Source organism: Dipodomys ordii, unplaced genomic scaffold (assembly GCF_000151885.1).
Source record: "Dipodomys ordii isolate 6190 unplaced genomic scaffold, Dord_2.0 Scaffold18, whole genome shotgun sequence".
Classification (NCBI taxonomy): Eukaryota; Metazoa; Chordata; class Mammalia; order Rodentia; family Heteromyidae; genus Dipodomys; species Dipodomys ordii.
This window is the reverse complement of record NW_012267234.1, coordinates 691,472-708,496: the sequence shown is the minus strand read 5'-3', so window position 1 is coordinate 708,496 and position 17,025 is coordinate 691,472. Positions and strand designations below refer to the sequence as shown.

The 17,025-nt window shown below is 50.6% G+C and overlaps 1 protein-coding gene across 2 annotated transcripts; it reads left to right on the top strand.

Annotated features, from left to right (window-relative positions):
• The first annotated feature begins 434 nt into the window (after nt 1-434).
• On the top strand, nt 435-16,264 carry Slc38a7 (solute carrier family 38, member 7). Of its 2 annotated transcripts, XM_013012602.1 has the most exons (12): nt 435-467; nt 1,091-1,212; nt 5,033-5,420; nt 6,373-6,571; nt 6,738-6,882; nt 7,735-7,833; nt 8,590-8,647; nt 8,836-8,950; nt 10,036-10,183; nt 10,931-11,130; nt 11,826-11,880; nt 15,132-16,264. In XM_013012602.1, exons 3-12 carry the CDS (start codon nt 5,151-5,153, stop codon nt 15,232-15,234), a joined length of 1,392 nt encoding a protein of 463 aa, XP_012868056.1. In that variant the 5' UTR covers nt 435-467; nt 1,091-1,212; nt 5,033-5,150; the 3' UTR covers nt 15,235-16,264. The 2 variants fall into 2 exon arrangements, 1 of the variants encoding a protein (XP_012868056.1); XR_001174928.1 differs by lacking the exon at nt 15,132-16,264 and having other exon boundaries at nt 10,936-11,130.
• Nucleotides 16,265-17,025: the final 761 nt, after the last annotated feature.

Below are 17,025 nucleotides of genomic sequence, written 5' to 3'. Positions count from 1 at the left end.
AGTATTTAGAAGGCTGAGACAGGAGGATCTCCAATTCAAGGGCAGCCTGGACTGGATGCAAGATCCTGATTCAAAAGAGGAGGAGAAGAAGGAATAAACTCTAGGGTCTCTGGCTGTGGCATAAATGCAGAGACAGAGGAGAAAAAAATAGGAGAGCAAATAGCTGTGACCCATGTCCTTGAAGGACAAAGATGCCAGACCTCTTAAAGACCTGCCCAGGAAGAAGTGTTTTGCTTGACCAAGATGTCAGTCCTAAAAATAAGTGCATAAACGCTGACTGTCTGGGTGCCAGGCCGACTCAGGACGATGCTGACAAACTGAGCCAGGGAACTACTAGTGTAGTGTGCAAGATTAACACCATCCGAAAACTACAACTCCCAGCGTGCCCTTTGGTCCGCCGGAGCCTGGCGGTCATGTGATAGGTCCTCACGTGTCTCCCCAGCTGGCTCCGGGATGAAGCACTCTAGGTAAGGGGTTGTCGGTAGAGGTGGTGACGGGTGGGGCGTGAGGGCCCGGGGGCTCCTGGGGTCCCCCACCTCGGCGGCGCTCAGGCGAGCTCGCTGCAGGGCCCGGAGCTGGCCCTCGCCCCACGCCCGCCGTTTATTTCGCCGGCAGGGTCGCACCTGATCCAGCCGGGTCTCCACCCAGTCCTAGGCCGAGGTGGAGTTCCGGAGAGGCTCTCCAGTTACCCCACGTGGCCCTCCTGCCTTGATCCAGGCCTGAGAACCTTGCACGCACGCACAGACACATACACACGCACGCACGCCTGCCTGGCTCGGCCGGACATTTTCTGGTCCCCCTCCCAGTGCACACCAACCTTTTGTGTTTCAGGGCTGCAGCTCCACATTGGACTGGGTCAGGTCCTGAGTGGGATCTGAGGTGCCAGCTGAAATCTCTGGTAGAGCATGTGGGGCATCAGGCTTCTAGTTCTGGTCCTGCCAGCTGCCCATTGTGACCTTAATCTCCTTCAGGAACCTTTTCCCCTGTCTTGTGTGGGCACTTAGTTCTGAATTAGTATTAAAACTAGTCAGTTCCCCCACCTTCTGAAGTCAGCTCAGTGACTGCCTGAACTCCTCTCTCCTGACTCCAGATTTTAGGCAAAGTCTTCAGGAAGAAGAACTTGAAGCCAGAGAAGGAAGTGAAAGGAATCATCGCAGATCTTGGAAAGAAGAAACCTCCCTTCCACCATAGCCAGGCAGGTGGAAAGAGCAGGTAAGCTGGGAGCTGTTGGAGCTGTGTGATTGGGAGTGAGAATAGGGATTATTGGACCTACCACTGCTGCAGTGGTCTGCAAGGAGATAAGACTTTTGCCCTCAAGATCCATGGGAACTGCAGCCTTAGTTCTTGTGTAGAGGCTGGGGAGATGACACAAAATTGGGGCAAGAGTGCTATGGATAATGTATTGCCTGGAGAGCCAGGAAGCTGCTCTAGCCTTGTGACCTTGGATGGGTCATCCAGTAAACGTCTGTAGTGGTAGTGTGAGCAGGTGGTCTTAAACCACTCTGGCACTATACTGAAAGCTAGGAATTAGAAAACTGCCATCACTAGTCACTGCTCTGGTTTTTTGCTGAGTTGCAAGCTGGGGGATAAGTTACACAAGAGGAAGAAGTCCTGTGTCATAGACTAATTTTTCAGAATCTGGCACCAGTAGAGGGAAATTTCCCCTAGGGCTGTGTCCCTTGGTTATGCACACTCACAGAGGCAAATACTCCACCACTTAAGCCACGCCTGGCACCAGTAGAGGGAAATTTCCCCTAGGGCTGTGTCCCTTGGTTATGCACACTCACAGAGGCAAATACTCCACCACTTAAGCCACGCCCAAGTCTCCTTGGTTACAGGCTTATTGACAGATATCGGAGAGCACTTGCAGTTTTCTATGTCCATCTCATGAGGGAAATATAAATATGCTCTTCAAGAACGTTAGACATGGGGCTGGGAAGGTGGCTCAGTGGTCGAGTGCTTGCCTTGCATGCATGAGGACCTGGGTTCAATTCCTCAGCACCACATAAGCACAAAAAGCTGGAGGTGGTGCTGTGGCTTAAGTGGTAGAGTGCTAGCCTTGAGCTGAAGAGCTGAGGGACAGCATCCAGGTCCAGAGTTCAAGACCCACAACTCCCCCCCCCAAAAAAAAAATAAAAGATAGATAGACATAGCCAGGCGCCAGTGGCTCACCCCTATAATCCTAGCTACTCAGGAAGCTGAGATCTGAGGATTATGGTTCAAAGCCAGCCCTGGCAGGAAAGTCCGTGAGACTCTTATCTCCAATAAACCACCAGAAAACCAGAAGTGGTGCTGTGGCTCAGCGGTAGAGTGCTAGTCTTGAGCTGAAGAGCTGAGGGACAGTGCCCAGGCCCAGAGTTCAAGGCCCACGATGACAATAAAAAGAATGTTAGACATAAAAATAAAGAATTGTCTCAGCAAGGCACAATTTACTTCTGCCCAGAAGGATACACTATCAGCCAAAAATCTGGCAAGGGAGCATGCACACAGAGCTAGTAGTCTGCTCAGGTATTTATTCCTAATGCAGCAGGCCCTGCCCCTCTGCTCAGATTGGTTGAGCCTCAGGTTCACAATCTGCTTCAATTAGCTAGTTTGGATATAGTAAAAAAAAATATGGTGATTTTGAAATAATATTAACAGTTCACAAGTAATCTCAAAATATACCCATACACTCTGCTATTTTTTTGGGGGGGGTCCAGTCGTGGGGCCTGAACTCTGGGCCTGGGCGCTGTCCCTCAGCTCTTCAGCTCAAGGCTAGCGCTCTACCACTTGAGCCACAGCGCTGCTTCTGGCTTTTTTTTTTTCTTCTACAGATGTGCTGCTGAGGAATCGAACCCAGGGCCTCATGCATGCAAAGCAAGCACTCTACCACTGAGCCACCTTCCCAGCCCCTCTGCTATTTCTTGAACTGTCTGGGGTGTGTTATAAGCCTATCTTGGAAAGAAACCAGTTTAAGACAAAACCTTACATTTTACAAATCCTTTCTTAATCCAGGGAAAGTTCCTCTTTTTCCTTAACAAGAACAGAACCACCTGGCCAAAGCAAGACCTTTTCTGCAATACACTTTGATAGGAAAGGCTGTTTTTCTCCAAATTCTCCCAGCTTTGTTTGTCGACCCTCACCGGGAGAAACTAGGAATCATCCCAAGGAGCTATTTATACCCACTGTGGACTGACAACTTAGAAAGGATGGCTTTATGATAGACCCTGATTAGGTTATTATGGCAGAATCTGAGTCTTTCCCTATCAGATACACTCTCTCTCTGAGTTACACTCCCCAGTGTGATAAATGTTTGCTAATATTAACACATTCCTCACAGAAACAACATGTAAAGGCTTAGAGGGGTGAAGTGATTGCCCAAGTCAGATGTCTAGGAAAGTAAATAGGTTAGCATTCAGGCTCCAGAGTGTATTCTTGAGACCCAGAGTACAGTTCCTCTGTACTGGTAGATGCTCTTGATCTGGAATTGGACTTACTGTCATCACTTCTCTTGTTGGAGGCGGGGGGAAGAGGGATGGGTCTCAGGCTGTGTGAGCTGAAGCTGGAGAACACTGGTCAGTTTTCTGGACTGGACACCTTGAAGCTCAGGATTCTGAGAAGGAGAAATCTCTTTTCTGGAAATGTGGCTTAGTGGTATAGTGCTTGCCTAGCATGCATGAAGCCCTGGGTTCGATTCCTCAGTACCACATAAATAGAAACAGTTAGAAGTCATGCTGTGGCTTAAGTGGTAGAGTGCTAGTCTTGAGCAAAAAGAAGCTCAGGGACAGTGCCCAGGTCCTGAGTTCAAGGCCCAGGACTGGCAAAAAAAAAAAGGAAAAAGAAAGAAAAGAAGGGGCTAGGAAAGTGGCTCAGTGGTAGAGTGCTTGCCTTGCATGCATGAGGCCCTGGGTTCGATTCCTCAGCACCACATAAGTAGAAAAAGATGAAGTGGCACTGTGGCTCAGGTGGTAGAGCGCTAGCCTTGAGCTGAAGAGCTGAGGGACAGCGCCCAGGCCTAGAGTTCAGGCTCCACGACCGACAAAGAAAAGAAAAGGAAAAAAGAAATCTCTTTCTAGTTTTCAAGAAAGAACTAAGACCGAAGGAAAAACTGCATCTCATCTCAGGCCCAGGGAGAGGTAGTGACAAACAAATGTATGTTCTAGCACCAAACAAGCCCTCCATCAACCGTGGGATGACCCTTAGTAAACCCACTTTTAGGACTCCATTGAAGATTAAGTGAGACAAAGCACTGTGGGGTGCAGTAGGAGTAACTACTATCACCGTGTGTGTGGCCTTAGAACCTTGTGATTTAGCCGAGAAAAAATAAATCCATGCCTATGTATTGGTAGCACATGAGAGAATGCTACAAGGAAATGCCCAAGCAGTACCAGGCCTTCCAATGACTCCTAGAAAGACTTGCTGTGCTTGGAACGATCCCAGTCCCTCTCCAGCCACATGCATAGGTCTCATCTCTTCCGGGAAATAGGGAAGGTACACATGGACCTTTAGGCACACATGTGACTTGTCATGTGGGAGAAGAGTGGCCTACACTTAATAGACTATTGACTAGAGTGCAGGGGAGTGTGCTGGGCTGTATGTAATACCTTGAAAGTTGCACAGTTGTTGATAAGAGCACCTCTTGAGAGCCTGTGGTGTGGAAACAGGCTGACAGATACAGGTTCAGATCCTGCACAACAGTCTGCTCACATCCAGCCTGGAGTCAGTAAGTTGATCTCTCTGACCCTGTGATCACAAGGCCGTCATAGGATTCGTTGAGATTAGATATATCCATGGCACACCTGCTCAGTGGAGGCCTTTCTAGCACTGCTGTGTTGGCATCAGCTCTAGATGTGGTAGCCTCCTCTCTTCCTGTTAGGTATTCTTTACGTTGAATGTCTGTGAGGGTGAAACAAGCAGGATTTACATCTAGTGTATTTTTCTATGTCTGCTATCCCATACAGTGGTGTCCAGTGCAATGTTCTTCCCAGAGGCACACGGGGATTTGAACTCTCCATCTCTGGCTAACAGTAATACCTGCCTATTTCCCATCTAGGTGACAAGAGTCCTCATAAAATAGCTGTCCTGAACAGGCCAGTGTTCCCAAGTTATCCCCAGTGATGTGGTCGTGAGGCAGAGCCCAGAGCTCTTACAGAAAGACGACTCTCAGGGCCATGGCCCAGTTCAGCATTAACAATGATTACAACGAGTGGAGCTCCAGCACGGATGCTGGGGAGCGGGCCCGACTGCTGCAGAGTCCCTGTGTGGACACAGCCCCTAAGAGTGAGAGCGAAGCCTCTCCTGGGGGTCCCGACAGAGGCACCACTTCCACACTTGGGGCCATCTTCATCGTTGTCAATGCCTGCCTGGGTGCAGGGCTGCTTAACTTCCCAGCGGCCTTCAGGACTGCCGGGGGCGTGGCAGCTGGCATCTCGCTGCAGATGGTGAGTATACACAGACTGGTGACAGAGATGAGTGCGGGTGGGCCCATGCATCAGTAGAACGGCTATGGACCGCAGCTGCCATTCTTCCCCTCCCTTATACATGGCAGACATTACCAATCTATTCCAGTACTCTATTCTCATCAAAGCCTTCAGGGAGATTTAAACATTGATTGGGTGTTTAATTTTTTTTTTTTTTTTTTTTGTCTGTCGTGGGGCTTGAACTCTGGGCCTGGGCGCTGTCCCTCAGCTCTTCAGCTCAAGGCGAGCGCTCTATCACTTGAGCTACAGCGCCACTTTGGGTGTTTAATTTTTTAGGCATTTCTTTGATTTTGTGGTTGTGCTACAGGAGGTAGGCCTTAGTCTTGAGAACTACTTACATGTTTACAGATTGTATTGTCTTTATAGTGGGAAGGGAATAAGATAAAACAAGACTAGCCATATTGGTTTTTTTTTTTAAGCTGATGGGAATACTTTGAGTCCATTATACTGTGCTCTCTACTTTCATGTGTTTTAATTTTTCAAAAACTCTTTTTTTTTTTTTTTGGTCATTCATGGGTCTTGAACTCTGAGCCTGGGTACTTTTCAGCTTTTCAGCTCAAAGCTAGCATCCTATCACTTGAGCCACAGCACCACTTCCAGTTTTTTGAGTGGTTTATTGGAGATAAGAATCTCACGGACTTTTCTGCCTGGGCTGGCTTTGAACTATGATCCTCAAATCTCAGCCTCCTGAGTAGCTAGGATTATAGGGGTGAGCCACTGGCGCCCGGCTCTTTTGTTTCTTAAAGAAAACCTCAACTTGGCAACCTTTAGCAGTCAGTTAAAATTGCCTTGCCAAATGAGATCCATTCCCAAAGCTACTTTGGGCATTAGTCTGGTCAATACTGCATGAGCTCAGGCTCCCTTAGCTGCCTGGCCTTTCTCACACCCTCCTTTCTCCCTGCCCTGTCTGCAGAGCATGCTGGTTTTCATCATCAGTGGCTTGGTCATCTTGGCCTACTGTTCCCAGGCGAGCAATGAGGGGACCTACCAGGAGGTGGTGTGGGCTGTGTGTGGCAAGCTAACAGGCGTGCTATGCGAGGTGGCCATCGCTGTCTACACTTTCGGTACCTGTATCGCCTTCCTTATCATCATCGGGGACCAGCAAGACAAGAGTAAGGTTCTTCCCAGAGTGCCTGCCCCATCTTTCCCTCAACCCTGGGGATCCTAGAGCGAAGAGACCTTGAACTTGGGTCCCGTAGAGGCAGGGCCTGGGGCCTAGCAGAATAGGAAGGCCATACTCTGATGGCCTGGGATGACATTGCCTTCCTCCCTGTGCAGTTATAGCAGTGCTAGCCAAGGAGCCAGAGGGGACCAACAGCAGCCTTTGGTACACAGACCGCAAGTTCACCATCAGCCTCACTGCCTTCCTCTTCATCCTGCCCCTCTCCATTCCCAGAGAGATTGGTTTCCAGAAATATGCCAGGTTTGGAGGTGCCACCCCAGCATGGGTGGGACAGAGCTCTGGTCATGGGCAGCTGGAGACCCAAGGGCTGCTGGGAAGCCCCTCTATGACATCCCGCCCTTCTGGGATGAGCAGACCAAGGCTTCTAGTATTTTAGGCCCAAGATTTTCCTTTCCTGTCACCATCAAGGGAGAGCATGGTCCTTTGCCTCTCTGAGAGATTCAGTCCTTGTCAGAGAAGGGACTGGGGATATCAAGGAGTGTGAAGACACCCTGCTAGCTTGGAGGCTTTTCTTGGGAACATGGGCCTTGAAGTCATTTTGAGGTAGCAGCCTGGGAGCATCTTCCATGCAGCTCATGGTAAAAAGGGAGACTGGCTGCCTGGCTCAGTGTCTGTGAAGGTTGGGGTAAGAGGTAGGGGGCGGTGTCCAGGCTATTTTCTAGTCTGTAAGCAAAGGATCACATTCTGTTATCTCCATGGTCCCCTTAAATGTTAATATTCTGCTGTACACTCATACTTTACCTTTAGCATCTTAGTACTCAAAGACCCACAAAACAGCCTACAGCTGACCCTACCAAGTCTGGGCTGCTCAGATCCAAGTTGTCGCTGTGCTTTGGAGCCCAGTCTTCCATCATGGTCTCTGAACCATGGAGCTGAACTATTCTATGGTGCCAATAGCCAGAAATGCTACCCATTGCTTTCCAGCTCCCTCCTAGCTGTATCAGGTCTCTGTGAAACTTATTTTCAAGACATTTCAAGTCTTTGCTTGTCACAGTTCTGTCCCAAGAGCAGAAGGTGGACACCCTGGGATGGCATCAAATAAGGGGGCTGCTGGGGCTGGGGAGGAAGAAGTCAGTCTCTCCTCCCTGGCAGCTTCCTGAGCGTTCTGGGCACCTGGTACGTGACTGCCATCATTATCATCAAATACATCTGGCCAGATAATGAGATGACTCCAGGAGACATCCTGACAAGGTGGGTGAGGCTCCCCAGGAAATATATGGGGTAGAACCTGTCACATTGGCCCTGGGAAGTACTGGGTTAGCATCCAAAGGCCACACGGGCTTGCTGAGGCTTATTAACTCTCACAAGGGCTGACTCACCAAGCAGTGAGGGAGATGGTGGGAAACCCTAGTGAGATCTGACAGATGCTAGGTGCGAGACACAGCCCAGGTTGGGGAGACGCTTAGAGGAAGGCTGCACAGTTCCTGACACTGTTTATCTGCAGTTTCTATATCTTCTATACAAGGATGAATCCTTTTTATTTTCTCTAAGTCTATCCTTCTGCCTTTTTATTTTTTTAATAAGAAAAAGTCAGAAATTCAGAATTTGGGCTTTAGGTGGACCTTACAGAGCCTCAGTTTACTGAGGAGGTGCTCAGCTGGGCACCAGTGGCTCACACCTGTAATCCTAGCTACTCAGGAGGCTGAGATCTGAGGATCGAGGTTCAAAGCCAGCCCAGGCAGGAAAATCCATGAGACTCTTATCACCAGTTCACCACTAGAAAACCAGAAGTGGCGATGTGGCTCAAGTGGTAGAGTGCTAGCCTTGAGTTAAAGAGCTGAGGGACAGCCAGGCCCAGAGTTCAAGCCCCACAACTGACAAAAAAAATAAAAAATGGAGGTGCTCAGTATGTGGAAAGCTGGCCACTGGAGGCTGTGGAGGCATGGGGGGAGTAGACGGTAGCGACTCTGAAGGCATCGCAGGTAGCTGTTCATTGTTTGTTCTCAGGCCAGCTTCCTGGATGTCTGTGTTCAATGCTATGCCCACCATCTGCTTCGGATTTCAGGTGCCAGCCATCCCCTTAGGTCATCCCTCACACTAGGACGGAACTCGTATCGCAGGCTGGATGGGTGGACTCCTGGGGAGGGGGTGCAGGGGGAGGATGAAGCAGGGGCCCCAGATTCCCTTTTGTTCCTAGGGCCTTTTTCCCCAAGGCCTCTGTCCCTACCATGACTGTGCCCTTCACCCAAACAGTGCCATGTGAGCAGCGTGCCCGTCTTCAACAGTATGCAGAGGCCTGAGTTGAAGACCTGGGGTGGGGTGGTGACAGCCGCCATGGTCATAGCCCTGGCTGTCTACCTGGGCACAGGTGAGTGCTTCCCCTTCAAGGGCCAGGCCAACCTGAGTCCCCAAGGCCTCCAGCCCAGCTTTCCAAGGCTGTACCGCCAGCCTGACGCTTTGTAGACGTTGGGTTGAATTTGGGCTGTCTGAGCTAAGTGTGTTCCTCCATTCATTCATGGATTCTAGGTCAGTGGCTAGTAAGTTCCCGAAGCTGTTGTCAGTGAAGTGCTGTGAGGGTGAAGGTGCCCTGTCCCCAGGGCATGATGGTCAAGTGAGAATTCCAGAGCCATCATGACGGGTGGATTCACAGAGGGCCCCTCTCTGAGGAGCGTCCATCTAGGGAAGCCCGTGACAAGACAGTCTGAAGGGTGGGATGAGCATTCCGGAGAAGCCAGGTCTCTGAACCAGGGTCGGGAAGGAGCTCAGTGTAGCTGGGGTGCCGAGACTAAAGGCAGGCTGGACAGGTGGTGGGGAGGGTGCTTGAGAAGGAAGTATTTCATGCAGGCGAGTGGCTGGGGAATGAAGGCTTGGCTGCTGCGTGGAGTGGTTTGGAAAAAGGCCACTGGCAAGAGAGGGGTAGGGCAGGGGCTGCTAGGGCCAGTGCCATGCCAGCCTCTGAAGCCATAGCCAGGGACGAGAAAGACAAACAGGCCAAGTAGTTGTACAGTGAGGCTTATGTCCTGGCTGGAGAGACAATCGAGAGAGATGTACTCTGAAGAAAATAGAATGGGGGAGGCTGGGAATATGGGTGGCTTGGTAGAGTGCTTACCTAGCACGCATGAAGCCCTGAGTTCAATTCCTTAGTACCACATAAACAGAAAAAGCCAGAAGTGGCGCTGTGGCTCAGTTGGTACAGCGCTAGCCTTGAGCAGAAGCAGCTCAGGGACAGAGCTCAGGCCCTGAATTCAAGCCCCAGAAAAGAAAGAAAGGTGGTGTCATGGGGGCTGGAGAGCATCTGGCAGGAGGGGATCTCAGAAGGCAGGTGTGGAGGCGCCTTCCCAGGTGGACTCCCCGAGGCTCAGCCTCCTGAGTTGTGCCCGCACCCAGCAGGAGTGGCTGGCCCACCCCGCACCCTCGGGCTGCCTCACCTGGCCCCCTTGTGCCGGTCCCCAGGCATCTGCGGCTTCCTGACCTTCGGAGCTGCTGTGGACCCCGATGTGCTCCTGTCCTACCCTTCCACAGACATGGCTGTGGCTGTTGCCCGAGCCTTCATCATCTTGAGTGTGCTCACCTCCTACCCCATCCTGCACTTCTGTGGGCGGTGAGACACCCCCCCCCCTTCCAGCCCACACAGAGCCCTGGAAGCCCTCCAGTATGGTCCTTGGCCTTATGTGGAGACCATTCTGTTCATGGAGAAGTTGAAAACTATAGAAAAATGTGCAGGCCCAGCACTGGTGGCTCATGCCTGTAATCCTAGCTACTCAGGAGGCTGAGATCTGAGGATCACGATTCAAAGCCAGCCTGGGCAAGAAAGTCTGTGAGACTCTTATCTCCAGTTAACCACCAGAAAACTGGAAGTGGTGCTGTGGCCCAAGTGGTAGAGCGCTCACCTTGAGCTGAGGAGCTCAGGGACAGCACCCAGGCCCGGAGTTCAAGCCCCACGACCAACCAAAAAAAGGAAAAAGAAAGAAAAAATGTCCATGCCTAGAATGTCCCCCAAATACCCCAAGTAAGGTCTTAGAAGCACCTTTGTCCCAGGGTAACCAAAACACTCTTAAGTCCTTGAGGAATCTCCCAGCCAGATCCTTTTCTGACCTCTCACATGGGCACCCATTCTTTTGGAAACTCCACCCAGTTTCCTGTAAGGAAACATGTTTCCATGTGACGAGGCAAAGCACTGAACCTTTGTGCTCACCGTCAACTCCATGGTGATGGAGGCCCATGTTACAGAAGTCTTGGGCTCAGATCAGATCCCTGCCCACAATCCACCCAATTCAGGGTCTGGCTCCTGTGACCTAGAGGCAGAGGACATTAATACGGAAACCCTCAATCTCCTCCTCACCGGTAGGGCAGTGGTCGAAGGCTTGTGGCTGCGCTACCAGGGGACCCCCGTGGAGGAGGATGTAGGGCGCGAGCGGCAACGGCGCGTGCTGCAGACGCTGGTGTGGTTCCTGCTCACCCTGCTGCTGGCTCTCTTCATCCCTGACATTGGCAAGGTCATCTCAGTCATCGGAGGCCTGGCTGCCTGCTTCATCTTCGTCTTTCCAGGTGTGGACCCCTGCTGCTCCTGTCTCAGCCCCATTGCAGTCTCCCTGGCTTCAGCTCACTGCTAGCTCAGAACCTGCCAGGGAGAGTAACCAACAACCTCTATTGCTCACCTGCCTCAGTTGCCCTTGGGGGGTCAGCATGGACCCCTGGAGGGAAGATTATCATCTTCCTTCCATGGTGAGATGTGAGGTTCAGTGGGGCAGGCTTGCCCAGAGGTCACTAGACTCCGCTGGTAAGCCTCAAGCCCTTTCACACCCATCGGCTGGGCCCAGCACGGATAGTCTCGCTTTTCATTCAAGCATGTGTTCCTACTTGATTTGTGGATCCGGCTGCCAGTGGCTGCAGGTCCATCAGAAACTCAGATCTACTTATGTCTGAATGAAGGGGCCTGGAAAGCCCTTCCCACTTGACTTGGAGCAAGGAATCCCTGTCTACTCAGGAGTCTACTGGAAGGAACCTGTCATGTGAGCTACCAAAGAGTCACTATTGGCTCTGAGCCCTACTTACAGCCCAACTCCTCTTACCAGGTGCTGGCCTATGGGGAGAGCAAAAGCAAGGCCTCCAATTGAATGTAGCAGAGTGGGTGGGGAGTCTCCAGAGGACCCCATTGCCTCTTGGCAAGCCGGAGGCCATGCTGAGGGAGAGAGCCAGCCTGTGCTCCCTCCAAAACAAAGGCCACACCTCTTCTCTTTCAGGGCTGTGCCTCATTCAAGCCAAACTGTCGGAGATGGAAGAGGTCAAACCAGCCAGGTAAAGCAAAGCTTACCCAAGGGCCTCAGGGGGTTGTGGGGCAGGGTAGACTAAGAGAGGATCTTAAATTCGTAGGAGGACTTGGAAAACCATGAGCGTTTAATGTGTGTGTGTGAGTACATACACACATGTATGTATAAAATTACACTCCATTGTAATTTCTTTTTTTGGTCAGTCATGAGGTCTGAACTCTGGGCACTGTCCCTCAGCTCTTCAATTCAAGGCTAGTATTCCACCACTTGAGCCACAGCACCACTTCTGGCTTTTTCTGCTTATGTGGTGCTGAGGAATCCAACCCAGGGCTTCATGCATGCAAGGCAAGCACTCTACCACTGAGCCACCTTCCCAGCCCCTGTAATTTTTTATTTTATTTATTTTTGTTGTTGTTGGTCTGGGGCTTGAACTTTGGGCCTGGGAGCTGTCCCTCAGCTCTTCAGCTCAAGGCAAGTGCTCTACCACTTGAGCCACAGCGCCACTTCTGGTTTTCTGAGTGGTTTATTGGAGATAAGAGTCTCACAGATTTTCCTGTCCAGGCTGGCTTTGAACTACAATCCTCAGATCTCAGCTTCCTCAGCTAGGATTACATGTGTGAGCCATCGGCCCCCAGCTTAATGTATCTCTTTTAAATAGGTAATCCAAACTAGTTGTGACAATTCAAAATACTACTTAAGGATTTAGAAAAAAGCAAAAAGTTTCTCCTAATTCCCTATTGTGCCTCTCTCCCATTACCCCTGTGAACTGTGCCCCTGGAGACTCTGAGTTACACAGGGCTGTGCACAGATATGTAAGCTTAGTGTGGATGGTTTTTGTTGATTTCAAAACAGGGTCTTACCACATAACCCATACTGGTCTCATACTCATTGTGTGGCCCAGGTTGGCCTCCAACTTGCAGTCCTCTTGTCTTGGCCTCCCTAGTGTACAGTTACAGGTGTGTGCCACAATGCCTGGTTGCTCCTTCTTTCAATGGTTTCAAGATACTGTGTTATGCACGTGTGTCCTGTCATACATCTTGGCATATCCATTCAGTGGTTTGGGTAAGATCAGTTCCTTTTTTATTGTTGTTGGTGTTGGCTGTGGGGCTTAAACTCTGGGCCTGACCAATTTTCTGGTGGTTAATTGAAGATAAGAGTCTCACAGACTTTCCTGCCCGGGCTGGCTTTGAACGGTGATCCTCAGATCTCAGCCTCCTGAGTAGCTAGGATTACAGGTGTGAACCAATAGCACCTGACAAGATCAGTTCTTGAGAGAAAATTGGTGAGTTACAAGGCATTTCATTTTACTTTGGCACATGAGTTTTCAAATTGCTTTCCAAAAAAGTAGTTCCAAAGTCTCAGCAACACTGAGTGACAGCACCCTTTGCCCCGCCGCCCCAGCCCTGCCTGTGCTATGTGTAAGTTATGGCACACTTGTAACTGAAAATGCACATTAACATGCATATTTCCCTGAGTAGTAAAGAGGCTGAACAAAAGGTTTACATGCTAAGAAAAATTATTGGGGGCTGGGAAGGTGGCTCAGTGGTAGAGTGCTTGCTTTGCATGTATGAGGGCCTGGGTTCGATTCCTCAGCACCACATAAGCAGAAAAAGCTGGAAGTGGCACTGTGACTCAATTGGTAGAGCACTAGCCTTGAGTTGAAGAGCTGAGGCACAGTGTCTAGGCCCAGAGTTCATGCCCACGACCAGCAAAAAAAAAGAAAAAAGAAAAAAATTATTGCATCAGATGCCAGTGGCTCACACCTGTAATCCTAGCTTTTAGGAGGCTGAGATCTAAGAATCAGGGTTCCAAACCAGCCTAGGTAGGAAAGTAGTATGTGAATCTCCCATCTCTAATAAAACAACTCAGAAATAGCGGGAGTGGTGCTGTGGCTCAAGTGGTAGAATGCTAGCCTTGAACACAAAGAAGCTCAGGGACAGAGCCCATGCCCTGAGTTCAAGCCCCAAGACTGGCAAAAAAAAAAAAAAAGGAGGAGGAGGGCCAGGAATGTAGCTCAGTAGTAAAGCATTGCCTTGCATGCATGCAATAAGACCCCAGGTTCCATCCCTAGCATAATATGAAAACAAAAGAAAAAGAACCCACAAATAACACTTGTTTACTAGCGCTCAGGAGGCTAAGACAAGAGGATCATAAGTTCAATACTGGCTTGGGCTACATACAAGACCCTGTCTCAAAAAAAAACACAAACAAGCTGGGCACCAGTGGCTCAAGCTACTAAGGAGGCTGAGATCTAAGGATCGAGATTCAAAGCCAGCCCAGGCAAGAAAGTTTGTAAGACTCTTATCTCTAATAAGCCACTGGAAAACCTGAAGTGGCGCTGTGGCTCAAGTGGTAGGGCGCTCGCCTTGAGCTGAAGAGCACAGGAACAGTGCCCAAGCCCAGAGTTCAAGCCCCATGACCAAAAAACAAAACACACATACACACAAACATAGCTGGGCACTGGTGGTTCATGCCTGTAATCCTAACTACTCAAGAGGCTGAGATCTGAGCTTCGTGTTTCAAAGCCAGCCCAGTCAGGAAACTCCATGAGACTCATCTCCACGACCGACAAAAAAAAAACAGGGCTGGGAATGTGGCTTAGGGATAGAGTGCTTGCCTAGCACTCATGAAGCCCTGGGTTTGATTCCTCAGTACACATAAACCAGAAGTGGTAGAGTACTAGCCTAGCCTTGAGCAAAAGTAGCTCAGAGATAGTGCCCTGAGTTCAAGCCCCAAAACTGAAAAACAAAACAGGCACCAGTGGCTCACACCTATTATCCTAGCTACTGGGGAGGCTGAGATCTAAATATAACAGTTCAAAGCCAGCCCAAGCAGGAAAGCCTGTGAGACTCTTTTGCTCCAATAAATTACCCCTCACCCCGCCCAAAAAAAAGCCAGAAGTGACTCAAATGGTAGAGCACTTTCTGATGTTTTTGATAACTGTCTACTTGCAAATGTCTACTTTTTGTCTCTTTTTTAATGAAATGGTCACATTCCACGTGACTTTCTTAGTCCCTGGTCCTCTTCCTGTCAGGAGACCTGCATGCATACCCTGATCGCACCCTTGCATGCTGTGACCATAGTCAGTTAATTCCATTAGGCCTCGATATCCTTACCTTTAGACATCTGGCCCACATGCCTCTTTATGGAAAAGGCCCTGGAAACTCAAAGGTGCTCTGCCAGCAGACACAATGTACTTCTGTTGTAATACTTAGCTGATAAGTCTGCAGAGTCATAAACAGGTTGACTGATCCGTCCCTTTCATCCTCTGCCCTACAGCTGGTGGGCATTGGTCAGTTATGGAGTCTTCTTAGTCACCCTGGGAGCCTTCATCTTCGGCCAGACCACAGCCAATGCCATCTTTGTGAATGTCTTGGCATAACCACTGCCTTTGTGGACCCCAGGAGCCACCTCTCAGAGCTATGGGCTGCCCCAACCCAACATCATGCTGGTGTGATGGCATCTGGACATCCTTTTCCAGGATGATTAGCCCCCTACCTGTGGACAGCTCAGACCCCTGCTCCTTCTCGCTTCCCAGCCCCAGCAGTGCTGACGTGGGGGCAGGTCTCCTGTGACACAGGAATTTCCTCCTCCCCTCCTCTCAACTTCTCCATGCCTTGGTTCAGTGGATGAAAAGCAGCATCAGGGGGACTTAGAAGAGAACCCATTCTGACTTTCCTGGAGAAAGATGGTATGCAAAAGGCTGGCATCCTCCCTCGCCTCAGAGTATCCTGCATAGGGGCTGTGTTCAGTGCCTGTTCCTGTCCTCAGCAGCCATGGCCGGTGGCAGCTTCTCCTGGGATCTAAGCTTCTGAAGGTGGCCTTGGAGTCATACAGATGTGCAAAGACAGCCGTCTATTCCCCCAGACCCTCAGGGAGCCTGCCAGCCGCTTTGCCATGGATTGGTATCTCCCAAGTCTCTGGGGGAGGAAGTGGGGCGTGTCTCACCCTGACTCTCCAAACCCAATAGTCCAGGCCGGGCGTCCCTCTCCTGCATCCCCAGATGTCACCAAGTCTAATGTTTACAAACGGTGCCAGCCTGGTTCTGAGACCAGGACCGCCTGCGTCGCGGTGCTGTGAGTACTCCTTCCTTAACTTCACCCATTGGTGAAGGTGAGCTGTTTTTGTTCCCTCCTGATTCCAGATGGGCACTTTTTAGAGGGTCAGAGTGGGGAATGAAGGAGTCTGGGAACTTTTCAAACCCTTACTGTGGGCTGAGCTGACCAAACCTGTGTGTGCTGTGTGTGTGTGGTGTGTGTGTGTGTGTTCACCTTCTCTCCGAGCTTCCTCTTCCTCTCCCCAGCCAACCATACCCTGAAACCCAAACGGAAAGGGACAGCTGGAACCTAGAAGTTTCCTTTCCTATCTTGGCTGCTTCCTCTTCCCCCGTGCTGTCCCTGTGTGTAGTTCAGTCTCCCACTCTCTCATATTTTTGTTTTGTTGCTTGGGCAGGGCAGGAGGGCTGGCTGGGTGCCAAACCCTCTCACCAGCTTCCCTGGCTCCCCACCTCCGCCAGGCAGGCTACTCCGTGGCCTTTTCCTCCCCATAGAGCTCACACCTGGATTGCAGGTTGAAAACATTTAATGCCTTCCTGTTGTGATCTTGGCCCCTCCCCACCCGCTCACTCTGTTAAGGTACAGGATCAGCTTCCTCCTTCAGGAACCCCAACATTTATTTGCACCCCACCTCCTACCTAAAACCCCTGTCTTAGCAGTAATTGGGGACTGGATGGAGAACAGAGGGGCTTCTGTCAGCCCCCCCTGACAGAAGGAGGAGTAGGAGCTATAATTTCCTTCTCATCCCCTCCTGGCACCCACTCTACCCCTCTCCCCCACCACCACTGCACCTCGCTTTCCTACAGCCTCCTGCCCGGCAACAAGACCTACCAAGGCCGGGCAGACAGACTCCAAGGGCCGTGTTTCAGGGGTTAGGATATGTAAAGCAGAAAAGCAACATAGACAGCCAGCTAGGGAAGGGGTCAGGGTCCTAGTCTCTGGAGCCCTCCTGCTCCACCCCCTCTCATCAAGGCCTTTTACTGCCCTCCTACTCAAGCACACTCAGAGGAGGGAGGACAGTTCATAAAGGGAACCTGTGCAGCAGAGCTGTGTCCCCTGTATAGCACTGGGAACAATCTAGGCCACAGACAGGAGGAGGAGGGGTTGAACTAAGAAAT

Coding starts and splice junctions, on each gene's coding strand:
- Slc38a7 (XM_013012602.1), top strand. CDS start 5,151: ATGGCCCAGTTCAGCATTAACAATGATTACAACGAGTGGAGCTCCAGC. Junction 6,883..7,734: donor GGTTTCCAGAAATATGCCAG/GTTTGGAGGTGC, acceptor CCTCCCTGGCAG/CTTCCTGAGCGTTCTGGGCA. Junction 8,648..8,835: donor CCATCTGCTTCGGATTTCAG/GTGCCAGCCATC, acceptor TCACCCAAACAG/TGCCATGTGAGCAGCGTGCC.